Source organism: Geotrypetes seraphini, chromosome 2, assembly GCF_902459505.1.
Source record: "Geotrypetes seraphini chromosome 2, aGeoSer1.1, whole genome shotgun sequence".
NCBI lineage: Eukaryota > Metazoa > Chordata > Amphibia > Gymnophiona > Dermophiidae > Geotrypetes > Geotrypetes seraphini.
In genome coordinates this window covers 373,518,519-373,540,609 of record NC_047085.1, presented here as the reverse complement: position 1 = coordinate 373,540,609, position 22,091 = coordinate 373,518,519, and the positions used below count along the sequence as shown (strand labels likewise).

Here is a 22,091-nt window from a genome sequence, read left to right as displayed (position 1 = left end):
TTTGGTTCAGAATGGGTTTTTTTCTTGTTTTCCTCCTCTAAATCTAGGGTGCGTGTTATGGTCAGGTGCATCTTATGGAGCGAAGAATACGGGAAATTTGAGAGTTATTTATGTAAAGTTCTTTATGCTATGTGTAGGTAATTGCAACAATGGTGAAACTAAAGTGGATAGAATAGAATTGCTAATCAATTCAATGGATGTGCTTGTTTTTGAGTGCAAATTAACTCAAAACACGGCTCGTTAATCGACAAGCAAACACACATTTCATCATCTGCAGTTGTTCTCTCTCTTAAAAAATTTAATTTGTCAGAGCTGAAAATTCATGTTTGCAAAGATAAGAAGATCCAAACGGTAAAAAGTCTTGAATGCTTTGTTCCTCAAGTTAGGATAACTATTGTATAAAGAATAAAAGTAACATCGCTTGCCGTTAGTTTTCAAGGACCAATCATGTCAAAGAATAATGCTTGTCTGGGCAGTTGTATCCTTACACACAAAGACACTCATAACATTGCCTTCAGAGGATGACTGCATGTTTTCAGTTAATCCAGTACAAACAGCAGCAGAGTGACACTGGCGGTGTACTGACTTCCTGCACTGAAAATTAGGCACCTCCACGGTCCACTCGAAAGAGCTCCAAGGTCCACACTGTGGTCTGCCACTTGAATAGCCCTGTTCTAGGGTAATAATTGATGGCTGGTTTCATGTTGGTTGCAGGATTACAGAAACAGCTGCAGGCAATAATAACCAGTAATAACCAGACTGGGTGTGGAGAAGTTTCTAGAGCCCAACTATAAAGGAGCAGGAGGAAACTGCTAGGGCAAAAAAAAAAAAATCTCGACATTCTGTTCTTCATAAAAACTAGACAAAGACCATCTAAATGATTAACCATCTGCCACAAAAATGATCATATATTGATAATATACTGTATTTTGATCTTGTGGTCAATTTTACTATGTTATTGGCAATGCACTGAAACTTTTATAAAAGACAATCTATTAAAGGATATGTGCCAATTTTAAGACAGCCTTTTGTATTGTTTGAATATTTTGAAGTTTAACTGGGTTGTAAGTACTATCAATTAATACTGGTGGTGAGATAATGATTAAAACAATCATCTAATGTGTATAAGATTCTTACACTAAATTCTTGTTAATTACCATAAAACATTCTTAAAAGTTTTAGTTATGGGATTATATGGATTCATAGTACCGGCTAAAGCAGTATCAGAACTATTGCTATAATTAACACTACTATATTATGCCCTCTTGTAGCAACATATATAGAGGGTTAGATGTTAATACAGCCTAATTAGGATTTATTGGCTCCTGTATTCTAAAAAGCTGTTAGTGCTATCTGTTAATGGAAAAATTGTAATGGGCAATAATGAATACAAGTCAAATGTTAAGGCAGTGAATCAACCTAAAGCTTCAAAAGTCTTATAAATGTTGGTATATTCAGCAATATGCAAGAATGAGGGTTAACTGGCTATGCACAAGGGAGCATTTTGTAAACTTCTGTCCATTTTTCCTTGCACAGAGCTTCCTAAATCCTTTGTTGTCTGAAGTCAGCATCAAAAGTTTTACCTTTATGTAAAAGGAATTTTTTTTTCTTTGTGATTGGGTTTCCTCATTGGATTTTTGTTACTTTAGAGTAGTGTCTCTCAAACTGTGTGCCATGGCACAGTGGTGTGCCCCAAAGAGATTCCAGGAGTGTCATGAGAGATTCCAGAATTTTACTTTATTTTTAAAAATTCCCTTCATAAGTATACACTAGAATAGATAACATGTACGTTGTGTACGCAAGAGTCTGTCAATGTTATGAGTGTCTGTGTGCTTAAGTGTACAACCGCCCAGACAAGGATCATTCTTTGACATGTTTGGTCCTTGAAAACTAATGGCAAGTAATTTTATTTTTATTTTTTATGCAGTAGTTATCCTAATTTGAGCAACTAAGCAATCAAAGCTTTGTTACTGTTTGGCTCTTCTTATATGTGTGAACTTGGATATTCAGCTCTGACAAAAATTAAAATAAAAAAAGGAAGCAACTGCAGATGGTGGATGATGAAATGTGTGTTTGCTTGTCAACTATGGAGCTGCGTTTTAACTTAATTTGCACTCAAACACAAGCACATCCATCACATTGATTAGCAATTCTATTCTATTTACTTTAGTTTCACTGTTGTTGCAATTACCCATACATAGCTTAAAGAACTTTAAATAACTTTCAAATTACATTTTTATGTTGGTTTTGTAATTTTTCAATTTCAATTATAATGTGCTTCAAAAAAACATTAGCTCCGTTTAGTGTGCTGAAGCTAAAAATGTTTGAGACTCTGCTTTAGAGTTTAGAGACTAAAACACATGGAAATTATGGCTAAAGCATTCAGTTTCGCAGTACCGCTTATACTATAGAACAAACTTCCATGACAGCTGAAACTAGAATCAAATTATCATCTTCAGAAAGGTCAGGAAAGCAAAGATGCAAATGGGGGAAAGAAATAGACAACACAGTAAAACGGGAGGACAAGATATTTTTATATATATTAATGATAGGAGAACCGGTGGACATAATATACTTGGACTTTCAAAAAGCGTTTGACAAGGTTCCACATGAAAGACTTCTCAGGAAACTACAAAGCCATGGAATAGAGGGAGATATACTCAGATGGATAGGCAAATGGCTGGAGAACAAAGCAGAGAGTGGGCATAAATGGGAAGTTCTCAGACTGGGAGAAAGTGACTAGCAGTGTGCCCCAGGGCTCGACACTTGGACCCAACTTATTTAATATTTTCTTCCATGACCTACAAAAAGGAACATCCAGTGAGATCATCAAGTTTGCAGACGACACAAAGCTATGCCTGGCAATCAGATTGCAGAAGGATAGCGAGGAACTCCAGAGTGACTTGTTTCAGTTAGAGAAATGGGCAGAGAAATGGCAGATAAAGTTTAATGTGGAAAAGTGCAAAGTAATGCATTTAGGCAGAAAAAACAAGGAACATGAGTATAGAATATCAGGTGCAACTCTGGGTAAGAGCAAACAAGAAAAGGACATGGGTGTACTGATAGATAGGACCCTGAAACCGTCAGCACAATGCACAGCAGCGGCAAAGAAAGCAAATAGAATGTTAGGCATGATACAGAAAGGAATCGCGAGAAGATCGAAGAAAGTTATAATGCCGCTTTATAGAGCAATGGTCAGACCGCATTTGGACTACTGTGTCCAACATTGGTCTCCCAACCTAAAGAAGGATATAAAACTGCTGGAGAGGGTGCAGAGACGAGCAACGAAGCTAATAAAAGGTATGGAGAACTTGGAATACGAGGAACGACTTAAGAGACTGGGATTGTTCTCCCTTGAGAAAAGAAGACTGCGAGGGGATATGATTGAGACTTTCAAACACTGAAAGGAATCGACAAAATAGAGCAGGAAAAAAAATTATTTACAATGTCCAATGTGACACGGACAAGAGGACATGGACTGAAGCTAAGGGGGACAAGTCCAGAACAAATATCAGGAAGTTCTGCTTCACGCAACGAGTGGTGGATACCTGGAATGCTCTCCCAGAGGAGGTTATTGCGGAATTTACCGTTCTAGGATTTAAAAGCAAACTAGATGCACATCTCCTTACGAGAGGCATAGAGGGATATGGGTGACTAAAATTACGCCAGGTGTACACCTGGCTGGGCCTCCGCGTGTGTGGATCGCTGGACTTGATGGACCGAAGGTCTGATCAGGAGATGGCAGTTCTTATGTTCTTATAAGAAGAAGTGCAAAAGTGGCATTGTGAGACTCAAAGGTGAAAGGGAGAAATATGTGGAAGCTGATAAAGATAAGGCTGAATTGCTTAACTCTTTATTTGGCATTGTTGTTCAGAAGCAACATGTGTCTTCTATGGCTCTTATGTGAGATCTACATCTCCAAATGCCTGTTTACTTGGCACTGTTGCTCTCGTTCAATATCAAGTTACGTAAAGCAGTCGTTTCACCTTCTGCCACAAATATTTCTGTTCTGTGTTCACAGCTGAAGCGCTGGGAGTGAGATCAGAGAAGACAAATGCAAATAGGAGTGGAGTTGTGGTAGACCCTGATCAATTTTCAGAGGACTGTGTTCAAGAGGAGCTAGCTAAATTAAAGGAGGAAAAAGCGATGGGGTTGGATGGTGTACATCTGAAGGATCTAAAGGAACTTAGGAAAGTTCTGGTGGCTTGCTGCCTGGCCTTTTCCATGCTTCTCTAGAGTTGGAAGTGGTACCAGAGAACTGGAGAAGGGCGGATGAGGTCCCTCTCCACAAAAGTGGAAGTAAGGAAGAAGTAGGGAACTACAGGCCAGTGGTAAGTAAATTAATGGAAACACTTTTAAAACAGAGAATACTGACTTTCTGGAATCCAGCGGATTATAGGACCCAGTGTAATATGGATTCACTAGAAGCAGGTCTTGTCAGACAAATCTGATCAATTTTTTGACTGGGTAACCAGAGAGTTGGATAGAGGGAGCATGCTAGATGTGGTGTATTTAGATTTTAGCAAAGCCTTTGATAGTATCCCACACAGATGTCTAATAAATAAACTGAGTGTGCTTGGTATGTGAAGGACTGGGTCAGGAACTGATGGAGTGGAAGGTAACAGAGGGTAGTGGTCAATGGAGATTACTCTGAGGATAGGGATGTTACCATTGTTAGGCCTGCTCTTTTTAACATTTTTGTAAGCGATATTGCTGAAGGGCTGTTAAGTCGGATTTGCTGCTTTGAGGATGATACAAAAATCTGCAATAGAGTAGACAGCCCTCATGATGTGAATAACATGAGAAAGTATCTAGAGAAGTTTGAAGAATTGTCTGAAATTTGGCAACTAAGATTTCATGCTAAGAAATGTAAGGTCATGCATATGGTAGTGCTGCATGATTCAGGGAAAAATTATTCGATTCAGCCTATTAAATCAATTTTTCAATTTGATTTTCCTGACCTGCTCTCTATTCTCCAGACACCTGAAGGGTTTTGGGCTAACTGAGCCCCTTATACCAAATGTTTGGTTGAAAATTATAAACAGAGTGTTACATCAGTAAGTGGGAACTCGTGTGGAAGGTTTTATCCGAGTTCACCAGGGTTCAACACCACCAAATGCACCAACGTGCTTGGTAGATATTACCAACTCACATCATTTTAAAACACCCTGTGGGCTAATCTAAAAATTCATAGTGCAAAAGTTTTTTTTTTAATTGCTTTTTTTCTTTTTCTCTTTAGACTATAAGTGAATGCAAAAATTGTTATCAATCGCCCAAAACCCTGGAGTCTATATAGTGTGGAGAATTAAATTTAAATAGGATTGAAATAAATAAATCAACAATTCAACAATGCTTTTAAATGATGTTGGTGAAAAAGCTCTGGAGAAATATAAAGCCTGGTGAATTTTAAACCCTTAATAAAATGGCTGAAAACCAGGAACTTATCTGCAAACCGCTGTTTGTTATATCATGCGGGGTGCCAGCTGATTGCCCTACAGAGCCCCGTTTCGTTTCCTTCATCAGGGGCAACCTCAGGGGCATCTCCCAAAACAGTACGGATCAAAAGTTGGTTCTCTGAGGTGCAGTTACACTGCAAATAAAAGCAAGAGTATTTAAACCTTATGGAGCACTCCCCAGCCCCCTCACTCCAGCTGAAATTAATCCTCCTATTCCCAGTAAGTACACCCTTCTAGCATCATAGATTGTCTCTCCAATGCTGGCTCAATCCTACAGCAAAGGGAAACACGCTCCACCCCCTAGAAATTATATAGAGAGAAGAAAAAAGGGAATTAATAGTTAAAAAATCATAATTGTGTAACTTGCTGGTTAAGCAAAATTTAGGAAAGATTAAGTGCATAGACATCTTTAGAGGTAAAGTCTTAAAATTATAGGAGTTCTTTCTCCTCTTTGTTTAGATTAGAACAAACCTTCAGATTCCTGCGTTTTCTGTGTTCTTTGTTTAAATTGGTATACACAGGAGACTGGTAGAAGGGGCCTCTAGACTTCTGGTCTAGTTGTAATGAAGATATATATGATTTTACATTCCTGAGCGAGGGAAGCCTGTATGTTAAAATTTCTTCTATGTGCTTTAATAATTATTTTTTTAAATATGACTGTATTTTCAGATGTGAAAAAATTAGGACACCCCTTGAAATATTCAGTTCTTTCTTAAGAAATGTTCACATATCGATGTCAAATCTTTTTTTTTATTTATCTCGGGAAAAGAAAGTGATGTAATTGCAGGTAAGCAACAAAAATTTTCCTAGAATTTACTCGTGAAACAAAAGATATCCACAAAAATGTGTATTCTAACTGAGGAATAAATTAGGACACCCCCACATGGGGATCCTCCCACTTAAAGTGGCTCAAATCACACACAGGTGTATCACATCAGGTGCACATGATTAGAACATTGTTACTCAGCAATTTGAAGGAGGTTTGCCCTACTTAAACCTCAGACATTTAGTTTGGTGTGCTCATGACTGCTGCAGTGAGAGTGTTCATCATGATGAGATCAAAAGAACTGTTTGAGGCCTTCAGAAAGAAGATTGTAGCAGCTTATTAGTCTGGTAACCTTAACTCCCCTCCCCCCCCCCCCCCCCCCACACACACACACACACTAGGCAGCAGGAGAAAGTTTAAGTGTTTTGCTGGTGTGGAGACAAACTTCACTTCTCTTATTGCAAGACTGAACTTGCAGCAATGGGAGATTAAATCAATTGTCTCATGCTACTGGCTTGTAGGTCACAATAACAAGGGAGACTGAGTGTAGATAACTCTCTGTGGCCTACTCAGTCCAGGAGGAAGTGAGGAGAGAGAACCAAAATAAGAGAGAGGAAATGTGGTAAGGGGAATGAACTTGGGAAAAATAGGCTAAGGTGAAAGAGGCACTTTGTGAGTGACCCCCCCTAGGGTTACCATATTTCAGGCTACTAAACCCCAGACACGTGGCCTTGCCCTGTTCTGCCTCCAGCCCCACCCCTTTAAGCTCCAGTTCCGCCCCCATAAACCTCCTCTCTTCCCCGACTAACTCCAGCCATGTCTGGAGGGCCTGCAGTATGCGCAGATGTATGTGATGTCATCCGCGCATGCTCAGAGGCCCTCCAGGTGCAGCCAGATCTTGGGGCTTTCCAAAACCTGGACAGACTGATGGGTTTTGGAACGTTTGTCCGGGCACCTGGACAGTCCTCTAAAAAGAGGACATGTCTGGGTTTTCCCGGACGTTTGGTAAATCTGCCCCCCTCACCCCCACACACGCACACACTTTCTAAGTTTTATAACAACATTGCTTTAAATTTCCAAATTCATTTGTTTCAAAATTCTACTTCCCAGGTTTTTAATATTTAGATTAATTTTACTTAGTTAAATTGTTTTTAACAAAATCTAACATCTTAATTGGAGCCAATTCTGCCCAACTTTATTATCCTAAAAATAAGTATTCAGTAGATAAACAGAAGTTGCCCTTATTACATTTACTTGATCCCTGTACAACTTAAAATTTTTCAAATTTATTTATTGGAATTTTATGCACAAACATGCGAGAGGGCTGTTCTTGTTTTCTAATGTGTTATTTTTGACTATAGAAAAAATTTGCAACTCATGGCATTATTACTGGAATATAGAAGAGCAGTCAGCAGGCTGAAAACTGGTGAAGCCAGCACTGAACTCCTGTTTCTCCCACTAACACTCCTTGGTGGGATTTACAAAGGTGCACTGGCAAGCAGCGCATGCTAAATGCCAAGCTTGTCCATAGAAATGGGTGACTCTACATTTATAATGCGCTGCTCAGCAGTGCATCTTTGTAAAAGGACCTGCTTGTGAACCTGGGTGTCTCCTTACCCCTCCATTGCCTCAGATAAGTGCTGTTAAATGTGTATATTTTTATACTGTTTTATGGTAATTCTATAATTAGGTTTCAATGCTGTTTCAAGTTTACCTCATTTATTGTATGTTTTATATTTGATCATTTTTCTATTGTTATGTATGCTGTTAATAAAATTGTGTGTTTTATGTTAAACTGTACCTGTTGAACACCACCTTGAGTGAAAATCTTCATAAAGGTGATTCTGACATCACTTACCCTCCGGTTGTACCTTGCTTGCTTGTTTTGCTTGTTCTATTTTCTACCGGTATTATCTCACTTACGTCTCATATGATTTATCTTTATTTATATCTCTCTTTACATTTAAGCAATTTATTTGTAATCTTTCATTACTTTATTGTTGTATCTATCTTTCTAGATCCTCTGTCATTATTGGTTACCTTATTGTTTTGTTATCTCATTAGGCTAGCCTTCCCCTTAAAATCACTTCTTTCTGCGGTGCGCGCCAAAGGAACACTCTTAAGGAGCATTTTTTGCTCCTTAATGCATTCTTTTGTGCACTACTTTCGGGCGCTACCTACGGGCTTCAATAGCTTATTCTTCCTCACATCTAATATGTTACTGCAATCACTATATTCCATTCTTCTCCTCCAATCCTGCTACTCGCTCTTCTTTGTACCCCTCCAACACTAACATGGGCTCACAGATCCCGGTTATCTGGGGACATTGACCTCATTCATCAGTCCATTACTTGACGCCTGTCCCACGACCTCAATGCTTACTAATAATTCCCACTATCTCTCTCTCCCTCCTCTCCCACTCATGGCACTGCCTCTTCTGATAAACCTAATCTTGGGCTTCTAAATGTACAATCAATTAAGAACAAACACCACCTAATTCATGATCTAATCCTATAACACAGCCTTCATATTCTTTGTCTAACTGAGATTTGGCTATCCGAAGGTGAGAAAGCCTATCTTAACCAAGCCTTCCCTAATTGTTATCTTTCCAAATCGCTCTGTCGTGCAAACAAGAAAGGGGGAGATCTAGCAGACATTTATCATTCCTCTCTTCCCCTTAATTTCGAATCCTCCCCTTTGTCCACTTACTCCTATGTTAAAATCCTACAATTCACATTGCTGAATAAGCAACCAGTCCACTTCCAATTCACCTATCTTCCTCCTCCAGTTTCAAAGGACTCACTTTACAATACTCAAATCAGCAGTCCTCTACTTCTGCATCTCACACAGTACCCCTATGATTTGGGGGCACTTCAATATCCATTTTGATGTTCCGACTAATCCACACACATTTGATATTCTAACTCTGATCTCTGATATATCATTAACCCCTCTAATCTCCTCCTCTGCTCACATAGCAGGTCATATGATTGACTTGATTTTTGCCCCAAAATCTCTTTCCTCTAAATTAATCAATCAACAAACTTTCCCCCTCCCATCTTCAAATACCGAATAATATTACTCAATCCACTGCACGTACTTACAAAACAAGAGATTACAATAAAATCACCTCTCCCACAATTGAAGATACTTTAGACCTCAATTTTGAAGACTTAAAAAAACTTGACATCCATGAGCAATCCAAAACTTGGATCGCTAATACCCAAACTTTGATGGACACCTTAGCGCCAGTTCATCAACATACTCTACCCTCAAAGTCCAAAAATAAGCCATCTATTGGAGAGCAAAGCAATCAGAGTAATGTTGACAAATGCTACGATTGTGGCATACTTCAACAAATAGGGTAGTACCCAGAGTCAGATAATGACCCTAGAGGCAGTGAGTCTCTGTCACTTGGAGGAGACCAATCTTTTGGCCCTTTCAGCAATTCACATTTAGGCAAGGACAATGTGCAAGTGTACTTTTTCTCAGCTGCTCTTTTCTGGATCCAGGAGAGTTGGGAGCTAGGGCATCAGGCTTTCAGCTCATTCTGGACTGCTGGGGTCCCCACTCTTCGACTTGATGACTATTCGGGACAATACAAAGGCAGATCACTTCTTCAGGCGGCAGAGGGATCTGGCCTCTGAGAAAAATGATGCCCTGGTTCAACCGTGACCAGAGGCAGAGCCCCTTTGTCTTCTCTCTGTGGCCCCTTATTGAGAACCTTCTGCACAGGATTGCACATTTTCTATATCTGGTCATACTAGTGGCTCCTGATAGGCCTAGCAGATCTTGGTATGCGGACCTCCGGCATCTTATTGTGGAGGACCTGCTTCCACTACCCATGGGTCGAGGTCTCCTTCAGCAGGGGCCAGTAGAAATGGAAATCCTAGATCCGTTATGGTGGGAAAGGACATTGAAAAGAGGTGTTTGAAGAGGTAGGGGTACTCTCCTGGATGATTTGTACACTGCTTCACTCTTGAGTTCTCTACTTTCATGGCCTTTGTCAGTGTTGCGTGTGTGGGGAGGGGAGCTTTGTCTCCTTGGAGTCCTCAGTTCCCAATATTTTGGGATTCTTGGAGCAGTGCCTGGACCAGGAGTTGATCTTGAGCTCCTTGAAAGGTACAGATGGTGGTACTCTCCAGTTTCCGGAGGAAGATGCATGATGATGCTCTGGCCTTGCATAGAGAGGTAGTATGATTTCTGAAGGGGGTGGCTCATGTGCACCCCCAGCTTCAGCCTTTTTTTTTCTGAATGGGATCTCAGTCTGATGCTTTTGGGGCTATCTGAAGTTCTGTGTGAGCCCTTACATTTGGCCTCCATTAAGGATCTTGCCCTTAGAAAGGTGTTTTTGGTGGCCATTACTTCAGCTCGGAGGGTCTCAGAGCTCTAAGCTCTTTCCTGTCTTGAACCTTATATGTCCTTTTCAGAGGATTCCTTCTTTTGACTGAAGATGGTTTCTCCTTTTCATGTGAATCAGGAGATTTGCTTGCCCTCCTTTGTAGAGTAGGGTTCAGTGGCCCCAGTTCAGGGACTTCACAGTCTCGATGTTCGGAGGACTCTTCTCCAGTACTTGAAGGAGACAAATGAATTTTATCTTTGACCTCCTTTTTCATGGCCCTTGGAAGAGTCAAGCAGCCTTGTAGACCTCCATTGCAAGGTGAATTTAAGGTGGTTGTGTTTTGGACACAGGCAGCTAATATTGACTCCGACATCTCAAAATTATTGATCGAAATTACAGACATAAAAGAGTTCCGAAAAGAAATAAAAACACTACTGTTCAAAAAATATCTCCCATCAATCTAAACCGCCATCTAATGAGTTCCCAATCAATTCCTTTGGGAATAGAATCTCTTTATCCAACCCAAACTAAACACCCCTACTGTCCATATCATCAACATTAATTAACCAACATCATGCAATCATCAAAACAATAAATACACCTCCGCTTATAGGCATATGATGCTACTCTCCACCCGAAGAAACTTGATTCAGCTCATGTAACATCTTTTGTAATCTAGAATATATTGTAATTCTTTATTCTCCACTAGTTGTAAATTGACTCAGTTGCTATGTAACATCTTCTGTGATATTGAATGTACTGTAATTGTGATATTGAATGTACTGTAATTCTTCACTATTACCTGTAATTAACTCTTCTCCTGTAATGTAATTCTACTGGAAATGCCCAGATATCTTCTTTATTGTAATCCGTTGCTATGTTACATCTTCTGTGATATTGAATGTATTGTAACTCTTCACTGTTACTTGTAATCTACTCTTCTCCTGTAATGTAATTCTACTGGAAATGCCCAGATATCATCTTTATTGTAATCCGCCTAGAACCGCAAGGCACAGGCGGAATAGAAATCCCTAATGTAATGTAATGTAATCCCAGGCAGTGTTCCCTGAGAAGATTTGTAGGGCAGCGACCTGGTCGTCGCTTTATTCATTTATTAGGCATTTCAAGTTGGACGTTGTCACCAGAGCCCAGTTGGACTTGGTAGGGCTATCATTTGGGGAATCTTGTCTTCCCCCTCCGACTAGATTTGCTTTGATACATCCCATTTGGGCAGAACAGTGAACTCACACTAAGAAAGAAGAAATTATGCTTTACCTGATTATTTTCTTTTTGTTAGTTAGTGAAACTGTTCTGCAATCTGGCCCTTGAAAGACTTCAGCCTGGGGTCCTGCATGAAAAGGTTTTTTTTCTGATTTGTAGCCAGCTTGGCTTGTCCCTCGTATGTGCAGAGTAGTGAGCGCCACTATCCCCTTCTTTTACGAACTCATAGTGCAGGTTTTAGCGCCGGCAGTGGCGGTAACTGCTCCAATACTCATAGAATTCGTATGAGTATCAGAGCAGTTAGTGCTGCTGCCGGCGCTAAAACCCAAGCTATTTGTTCGTAAAAGAGGGGGGTACTTACTTGCCATTTATTGCCATTGCAGTGGTTGATGGGGCATGAAGGGACCTTCTGCTTGGGCTGATGCATACTGGAATCAACCAGGAGGCACTACAGCTTATCCAGTGATGTCACTGGTAGAACTCAGTCTTTTCTCTACTACTCCTTGCTGGTAGGAAGGGATAACCCATTTGGGCAGAACAGTTTTACTGACTAAAGAAAAGAAAGTGTTCAGGTAAGGCATAATTTCTCCTTACGTTGCATATCCTAGAAATAAGCAGTGGATTTTCCTAAGTCCATCTTAATAATGGTTTATGGACTTTTCTTTTAGGAAATTATTTAATTTTTTAAACCCTGCTGAACTACCTGCTTTTATTGCGTTTTCTGGCAATGAATCCCAGAGTTTAATTATACGTTGAGGCCCAAATTCAATATATAATGCCTAAAAAATCAGCGCCGACTAGTGAGGCACTAATGATTCTACAAAGTGCTCGTACCTTTTATAGAACTGTGCTTAGCACCAGTGCACAACGTATAACTAAGGCACATGTATTTAGGCACCTTGGGCATATTCTATAACAATGCGCCTAACTTTTAGGAATGTCACACTTAGTCACACCCCATTTTCAAATTTGTGCATTGCAACTGGTGCATACCTTTTACAGAAGTGTGTTTTGCAAGTTGTGTGTGTAACTTTTAATGTGTCCCAATTAGTGTCAGTTATAAGATATTAATTGCTAATTATTGGCGCTGATTAAGGCAATTGATCAATTAAGTTGTGTGTGTACATAGGCTACATGCACCAATATACATGCACAACTTTAGGTGCCATACATAGAATTTGGGGATAAGTAAAGAAATATTTTCTCCAGTTTGATTTAAATTTGTTAGTAGCTTCATTGCATGCCCCCTAATCCTCCCAGTGACAGAGGCTCACCTAATCCTTGTATTTTTTGAAAGGGTAAACGAGTGATTTACATCTATCTGTTCCATTCCACTCAGTATTTTATAGACCTTTATCATATCTTCCCTGAGCTGTCTCGTCTCCAAGCTGACCTGCCCTAGGCAGTTTAGCCCTTCCTCATAGGAAAGTCATTCCATCCCCTTTATCATTTTTGTTGTCCTTCTCAGTACCTTTTCTAATTCCTCTATATCTGGGTTTTTTGTTGTTGTTTTTTTTATGATGCAGTGACCAGAATTGGTCACAATATTTGAGGTACGGTCACACCGTGGAATGATACAAAGGCATTATAACATTTTCATTTACGTATTATGATATCAGGGTTATTTAAAAAAAAAAAAAAGTCATCCATTTTTGTTTTACTGTCTTTGAGAGTAGCCCCCTAAGTTAAAAAGTTATATTCACATTAACTTAGTAAGCAGGGTTCTATTGCCTAAATTATATAGTTTATAGTTTATTATTTATATTCCACCTTTATACAAGGTGGATTAGAACAAGACATACATAGAGAGGTGTAAAATAAATAAATATAAAAATGGAGATACTTGTAATATTCATTTTAATTGTCATCTTTTTGTAGACTTTTTGAAGAGACCTCTGGAGAACTATGTGAAAAAGTTAAAAGTTCCAGTTAATGTAATACGAATGGAGCAGCGTTCTGGATTGATCAGAGCCAGACTGAGGGGTGCCTCTGCTTCTAAAGGCCAAGTTATCACCTTTTTAGATGCCCATTGTGAATGTACAGTAGGATGGCTGGAACCTCTATTGGCACGGATCAAATATGACAGGTAATTATGCACAATTTGTTTGTTTGTTTATTTCGATTTCTATCCTGTTCTCCCAGGCATTCAGAACGGGTTACAGCAAAGAACATAACACAGTACAGTAGATTAATGGCATGATTAGTTACAAAACATGGTGAATATAAGAGAGCCTGAGTCTGAATGCTAGTTCCTATTCAGTTGAAGAGGAAGGTCTTCACCAGGGAAGGATTACGGTAATTTGTCGAGGGCCCCTAGGCACACAAGTCCACTGGGCCCCGCCCCCTGCCATACCCCACCATGCCCCTGCTGCCACATATCCCTGCCCTGCCCCCATTTATTTACCCATTTTCTTCTTTACTTTTTTATTTCCACTTTCTTTTTTTTCTTTTATTTTAAAATTCAAAACAAACAACAACAGATTACTATACCAGTGCCGGTGTACAGTTTTTCTTTTATGCAACCTCCAAACATCTCTGAACAAATCCCCCTTCCTTCCTACAGGAAGAGATCTTCAGCTGGCAGGGCTTTGGGAAGCCTACCAATTTATATTTTGCATTTGGGTAGGAGACATGGGGCATGGTGGGAAGAAAATCTAGTGCCTGTCATTTTAGAATACTAGCATATAAAGACATAAATGCTGAAAATCTGCTCAAACACTATTCTATAAATAATGTGCATATCTTAAATAGCTTGTATTTTACCAGTGGGTATACACATGGGTAGAGTCTAGGCAGGACTCACACTTATAGTAGTCACTAAGTTACATGTGTATCTCTTGCATCTAGATGTGAGCATTTACACTAGCTTTATACCTGGTTAGGTTACTATTCTATGAAGGAAAGTAGGTGCCTACATTCCTATTGGTGTCCTCTGGACAACTAGATCTAAGTGCCCCTCTGTAAAATTGGCCTCTAAGAGGGCCACGTTCAAATCCACAGCTGCCAAATAAAGATAAGTGATTAGTCTGCATGTCTTTGTATACATTATTTTGTGTGCCTAGATGTAAATGATAGATATCTATTTAAATGAGATCCTCTGTATAGTCCCTTATACATGCAAATCTATCCAGGTAGCTCACTGCCATCTGGATACATTTTGCCCCACACATAGAAAATCACCTACTTTAATGTAAATGAGCTGTCCATTCAGCATTTCTGTTAGCTGGCATATACCGGTATCTGCTTTTGAATACTAACATTTTGCTTCTTGTTTTGGCATTTTCTTTCTCTCTCTAGGAAAACAGTAGTGTGCCCTATCATTGATGTAATTAGTGATGATACCTTTGAATATATGGCAGGCTCTGATATGACTTATGGTGGATTCAACTGGAAATTGAATTTCCGCTGGTATCCTGTCCCACAAAGAGAAATGGACAGAAGAAAAGGAGACAGGACTCTTCCTGTTAGGTAAGAGACAAGTAATTTTCAGTTGATTTCTAAGAATTTTTTATTCAAATGTATAAGCAGAATGAGAGTCTGCTTTCATAATTCTGCAGGCAGCCTAGACTGTCATAAATATAGATCATTTTGCTGGATCATTTGCCATGTCAGATGATTTTCTGTTGAGAAGCAGGCACAAAAGTGGGAGTGATATCACTTCATGTGATCAGGATGGAAGAGCTCTCCTAGAGCTCAGAACTCCATGAGGTCTCTTCATTTTAAGAAAAAATACCAGAGAATCTCCAAAAGCTAACATGACTCGTGTAACTTTATTCTTGGGTAATAAAATAGGTTTTAGACTGTTCCTGCCTCTTTCTACATGTTCTTCATTGTTGTTTTATAGAAAAATTGCTCACCAGTTATTGTCTTTTCCTTAAAGACAAAAAAATTACTTGCTTCTATAACTGCTAGTTTTTCTTTTTCCCTTGCTTCCCTCTGTTAATAGAAGCAGGTTTAAGGAATATTATGTTTATTTTTAAAACTCTCTTGTTCATTCTTTTGCTGTATATATTTCCATAGTAAGATTTTATTCTAATCAAGTTCCATTATGCATGGTAAATAGTTAAAAGACCTGTTTATAAGGCAGGACCACTTCCCAAAGTGATTAAAAAAAAGCCTCTTGAAGATGTTCTAGGGGTATACATGAGACCCTTTAATTTTAATAAACAAACCATAGAACTTCTGAAAGCTAAGATTTGCTGATTCTTACAACTGTGTTCAGCCAGATAAATAGGCTCTATGTGTTCTGGTTTTTCCTACCTGTTTTTTTTTTTGTTTTGTTTTGTTTATAGAGAAAATGCCCATTTTTTTTGTGATGGACTGACAAGTGAATTCTATAAGTCATTTGGGAACATGCTTGCTTGAATACTACCAGTATACTACCACCCTGTCTCTAATCTTTTTGTCCTTTCTAAGATTATTGAATGAGTTGTTTTTGATCAGTTATTCCAATTTACAGGCAAACTTTCTATCTTTCATCCTCCCCAAACAGGATTTTGTTTGGCTCACAGTACCAAGACCACTATCACACTTTAGACACTGGTAAAATTGTTCTTCTGATTTCACCAGACCTTTCAGCCACTTTTGATTTGGTCGATCATTCACTTCTTCTTTCCACCCTCCAGTCTTATTGGTATTTCAGCATCGGTACTTGATTGGTTCACCTCCTGTTTTTCTGTCAGAAGTTTTGCTGCTTCTTTAGTCTCGTCCTCTGTACCTCTGAATTATGGTGTTCCCCAGGATTCTGTTTGGTCTCCTTTCTGATTTTTATGATGGCCCCCTTTTCTCCTGACCTGACACCTCTTCAATCCTGTTTACACACATTGCCTTCATAGCCTGCTACTCACAAATTAGTTCTTAACCCAGCCAAAACCACTGCTTGTTGATCACAGGCTCTTTGTCTGTTCCAATATTTCCTCTCAAGCTTTTTTGACATAGACATTATACCAATTCATACATTCTGTTATCTTGGGGTCATCTTTGATTCCCCTCTTACTTTTGCTCATTAGGTATCTCAAGTGTATAAAACAAGTTTCTTTTGGATTTGGCAAATTCATTCAATAAGTTTGTTTCTGGATTTTTATTCTTTGTGCACATTTCTTCATGCCTTTGTGATTTCTCATATTGACTATTGTAATACTGTGGGCTTTCAGCTTCCCTCTTTCAACATTCCATAATTGTGTAGCTGAATTTCTGTGTAAGGCAAAATGATGGGATCATGTCACCCCAATTTTTTTCCGTCTTCATTGGCTACTAGTGCAATTTAGATGGCGGTTCAAAATTCTTCATTTGACTCATAAAACCAAACACCTTGGCACTCCCTCATATCTATCCTCCATTATAATTCCATATATACTATCTTGCTCACTGCAATCCATCAATTCCAATCATACAGTCCTACCATCACCTAAACAAGCCCATTATGAATTGGCACATTCTGCAGCACATTATTTTTTGGCTCCATCCCTTTGAAATAACTTTTACCGCCTTACATTTACTTAGTCATCCTTTCCCAAATTTAAGACCCCACAAAAATTTTATTCTTTTACAATCCCACTCAATTCCTGAACAAATGAGTAGTCTATCCCATCTTGCAAGATCTCTTGTAGGATGCCTCATTAGCATAATATAGTGCTCCTCCTCTCTTACCTCTAGACTGTCCTCAGACTTCTAATTGTCTTCCTACAAGTGAGAGACAGTAGGAGCTAGTCTCTTTTTCTCATATTTATTTTTTCTTTAACGTCTGTATTTTTGCTCACATACTTTCATGCTACAGAGGATCCCCATGGGGATAACTGGCTGTTGAAGATCGCAGACTTTACTCGCAAAGCTTGCTTCCAGGGGGTTGGCTACTTTGCAGTGCACCTACCCGGACAACCACTTTCAGTTCGGAGCTCAGGTACCATTCCCTTGGGAGCATTGCTCACCCAAGGTTTATCCACTAGAAGGTTTGAGCGCAGGCTGCGTGACTCCATGATGGTATATCAGGACTGACTGCTTTCCTTCACCTGTTAGTATGTGCAGGTTCTCAGAGGGATGGTGGTCTCTGGCCGGTAAGTTGGGTCCTAGAGGCAGTCAGAAGATACTTCAGGCAGAAGATTTCTTCAGGCAGATTTCTTCAGGCAGAAGATCTCCCTGTAAGCTGTTTCTACTTCCTTTTTGCAGCTCCCAGTACACAGCATAGCACAGTGAGTAACAGGCTGACATGAGACCGATTTTGCGGTTCTCCAAATTTCAGTTTTGGGGGTTTGGAGGTTAATACTAGGTACCTAAACCAAAAAATCGTAAAATTGCCATTTTTTATTTTTCAATATAAGTTTCCCGAGCCATTTTAGTGCTAAAATCGCATCCGAGGTAGATTTTCCCAATTTAAAGCTTTTTTTCTGGAGAACCCAAAAACCATTCACACACTCCCCAATCAGAGGTGTCAAACCCAAAAAACTGTTCGATGGGCTACTGGCCACGCTGGCAACGAAACTTGACCACCAATTATCCAATCTACTAATGACGACACCAGACTACAAACCTTCAGAAAAGAAATTAAAACCCTGCTATTCAAGAAATCCATCAAGACAAACTAACTCCACAGGAAGTATCTCAATTCCCCAAAGTAACACGCTCAACTATGTAATCTCTTCTGGAATTGTCCAGACAACCTCTAGTGTAATACATCTTGAACTGCAAGGTAATGGCGGAATAAAAGTCACTAATGTAATGTAAAATACTTCATTTTTGCAAGAAAACAGGTGGGATGGACTCCTCAGGACAAGATATTTCAGATTCATGCCCTGTTTGCAGTGGACGTCTTTTGGGTGAGCATCTGTGTTCCACATGCCATGGGAGATGTGAGGGGGAGGTGGTGTCAGCTTCAATCCCCTGCCCCTTTGGGGGGGTTCTAGTGCTCAGTCTACCCGAGGACCATCCTAAAAGTCCCAAGTAGGGCTTTGGGACAGTGGAAGTGAGTCCCTGGCAAAATACAACTGCAATTTGGCACTGAAAGCCCGCAAAGAATGCAAGAGCTCTAAATAAGGTTCCTCCTCCCTCCCCCCCCCGGAGTTTATTAATATGTTTCATGCTTATTTGGCTATCAAAGGTTTGCCAAATCTACCTTTGGGGGCCCCTTTTAGCACCAGGGTCCCTTCCCCCATGACGTATGTCCCCAGCAACAGAGCCATGTGCAGTTGGGGGACAGTCCACAAGCAGGCCACTCAGATGATCCAGATGAGGTTCTCTGACAGGCATCTCCACAGTGGAAGATGTGGCTGCAGTCACAGATCTCCAGGACCCAGATCTGTGGGATCCTCCGGAACTTGGGGAGGACCCCACTGTGTGGAGACTTTTCAAACCTTCAGGAATTGAAATTAGAGAATACTCAGTCCTCGGTAGCACAGTGCTCTCTTATGAGTAACATAAAACCACAGTTTTCCTACTTTCCTGACCATCCGGACATCACAAAGATGCTCACAGATCACTAGAAGGTGCCGGAAGGTCCTTTCAGAGTGGAACACAGACATTATTTGAGGTTCCACATCTTGCAACGGCACTTCCAGTTTTTCAGCCTTGGCCTTCAGGCTGGTGACAGCACCTCGGACATTTACCAAAGTGATGGTGGTTGTAGCATTACATCTGCACAGACTCAGTATCCATGTCCATCCGTATCTAGATGATTGGCGCATCAGAGCTTAATCAGATTCTGAAGGACAACAAGCAGTTCACTAAGTTGTCCAGTTGCTGCATAGGCTAGGCTGGGTGATCAACTTTCGGAAGAGTCATCTCGTTCCAACACAGGACCTAGAATACCTGGGAATCAGTTTCACCATGGGAGTAAACAAGGTGCTTCTTCCAGAGTCTCACAAGGAGAAGCTCCTCCAGTTGTTATGTGCCTTTCTGAACACTCACGCTCTGACTCTCTGGCAATACTTGCAGGTTCTGGGTCAATGGTCACAACCATAGACATAGTCCCCTGGATGAGAGCTCACTTGTGCCCACTTCAGAATGCATTGATCTCCCATTGGAGTCCGCAAAGGGATCTGCTACATCTACGGCTCCCTTGGATGGTGGAGACTTGTCGCAGTCTAGCCTAGTGATTGAATCCTCTCTCTCTCTCTCTCCAGGAGAGCCCCTTCGGCTCTCCATCTGGGTGATCTTAATGTCGGATATCAGCCTTTACGGCTGGGGAGCACTTTGCATGGACAGTCCGGTTCAGGGATAGGAAGAGGAAATGGTCAATTAATCTCTGAGCTTCGAGTGATCCAGTTGGCTCTAATGCACTTCGAGAGTACACTCCAGAACAAAGCGGTTTGAGTCTTCTCAGACATTCCACAGCAGTAGCCTATGTCAATCACCAAGGAGGCACCAGAAGTGCCTCTACGGAGGGAGGATCAAATGTTCTTCTACTGTGCAGAAAACAATCTTTTAGCACTTTCGGCAGTACACGTAGCAAGAATAGATAACATGCAAGTGAATTATCTCAGCCACAAAACTCTGGATCCAGGGGAATGATCATCGGATCTAGGGGAATGATCATCATCCCAGAGAGCCTTCACATGTATAGTAAAGAGATAATAATAATAATAATAACAGTTTATATACCGCAGGACCGTGAAGTTCTATGCAGTTTACAATGATTAGAAATGTTACAGATTGAATGGAATAAACAAAGTACAGACTTAGTGATTGATAGTTCTAGCGATCGTTTGTTGAGGACTAAGATTGTATAGGTTGGTTTCCTAAGTATTTCAGGAACAGATGTGTTTTTAGGCGTTTCCTGAATTCCCCATAGGTAGAAGGCACGAGCAATTGTTCAAGGTCTTTACCCCATAATGCTGCTTGATGTGCGAAGAGATGTTGGTGATGACTTTTAAGTTTACAACCTCTTACCGGAGGAGAAACAAATTTCAGGTGTGAGCTTCGCTTAAGAACATAAGCAATGCCTCTGCTGGGTCAGACCTGAGGTCCATCATGCCCAGCAGTCCGCTCACGCGGCGGCCCAACAGATCCAGGACCTGTGCTGTAATCCTCTAGTGTTCTCCCCAGAAATTTTTTCCAGCCGGGTGGCATGAAAAAGTAGCTGGGTGGGGCGGGATGGGGAAATTTGGTGGTGGGGAAAATTAACCCCCTCTTTCCCACGTAGCGCGCATGGCAATTCCTCCGCGCGCTAAGCGCACACTAAAACCACTATCGTAACTTAGTAAAAGGAGCCCTAAATGTATACTATTTTTATTAGTTAATTATTATTATTTTCCAATGCTCAATTTGACTTCCTTTTTTAAGGTTTGACACTTGTGCCAGAATATTTTTACTAAATTTAAGAAGTATTTGCCCTCTTTCAAATAGTATAGAGGTTTAAAAAAAGGGAAAGGCATTAATGAAGTCATTAGGTTCAATCTAGCCATTTATTTCTGCATGAATTTAAACAACTAAAAAAAAAAAGATAAATATAGCTCATCCAGTCATACAAGAAATGGCTCTACAGCAGGGTTGCCCACACTTTTTGGGCTTGTGAGCTACTTTTAAAATGACCAAGTCAAAATGATCTACCAACAATAAAATTTTTTTAAAAAACACAAAGCACACTGTACACAGAGAAAATGTTAATTATCATTTATATTCCGCGGGTTTTCAAAGAGGTCAAGGCAGACGATTCTATGCAATGTCACCTCAGGAACAACTATACAAAAATAGACAAATATACCCCCTCCCTTTTTACTAAATCACAATACTGGTTTTTAGCGCAGGGAGATGCACTGAATGCCCTGCGTTGCTCTCGATGCTCATAGGCTCCCTGCGCTAAAAACCGCTATTGTGGTTTAGTAAAAGGGGACCATAGTGCAAAATATAGACAGCAGATATAAATTCTTAAAACAGACACATTTTGATCACTAAACTGAAAATAAAATCATTTTTCCTACCTTTTTGCCTGGTGATTTCATGAGTCTCTGCACTTCCTTCTTCTGACTATAAATCCAATATTTTTTTCTTTCTGCCCCTCCCCTTTTCTTTCTGTCTCTCTTTCTTTCTCTCTCCCCCTGCCCCCCCAAGCCATCGCACCAATTTCTCCACTTCCCGATTCTTTCCTTACCCCCTAAGCCACCATGCCGATTTCTCCCTGCTTCCACGAGCCAGACCAGAAATGTACAAGCGCCGGACTCACAAGATTTCACCTCTGATGTCAATTCTTACGTCGGAGAGGAAGTTCCAGGCCAGCCAGGCAGCGATTGGCTGACCCAGAACTTCCTCTCTGATGTCATAATTGATGACGGAGGTGAAGTCTTGCGAGTCCGGCGCTTGTACGCGCCTGGCCTGG

General features: G+C 40.3%; 1 protein-coding gene across 2 annotated transcripts in view; it reads left to right on the top strand.

Moving 5' to 3' along the window:
* The window catches only part of GALNT1 (polypeptide N-acetylgalactosaminyltransferase 1), a 173,538-nt gene that overhangs the window by 98,645 nt on the left and 52,802 nt on the right, over positions 1-22,091 (top strand). For both annotated transcript variants that reach the window (XM_033930620.1, XM_033930621.1), the window contains 2 exons: positions 13,664-13,871; positions 15,083-15,253. In XM_033930620.1, coding sequence (XP_033786511.1) covers positions 13,664-13,871; positions 15,083-15,253 — 379 coding nt within the window. The remainder of the gene's footprint in view (positions 1-13,663; positions 13,872-15,082; positions 15,254-22,091) is intronic.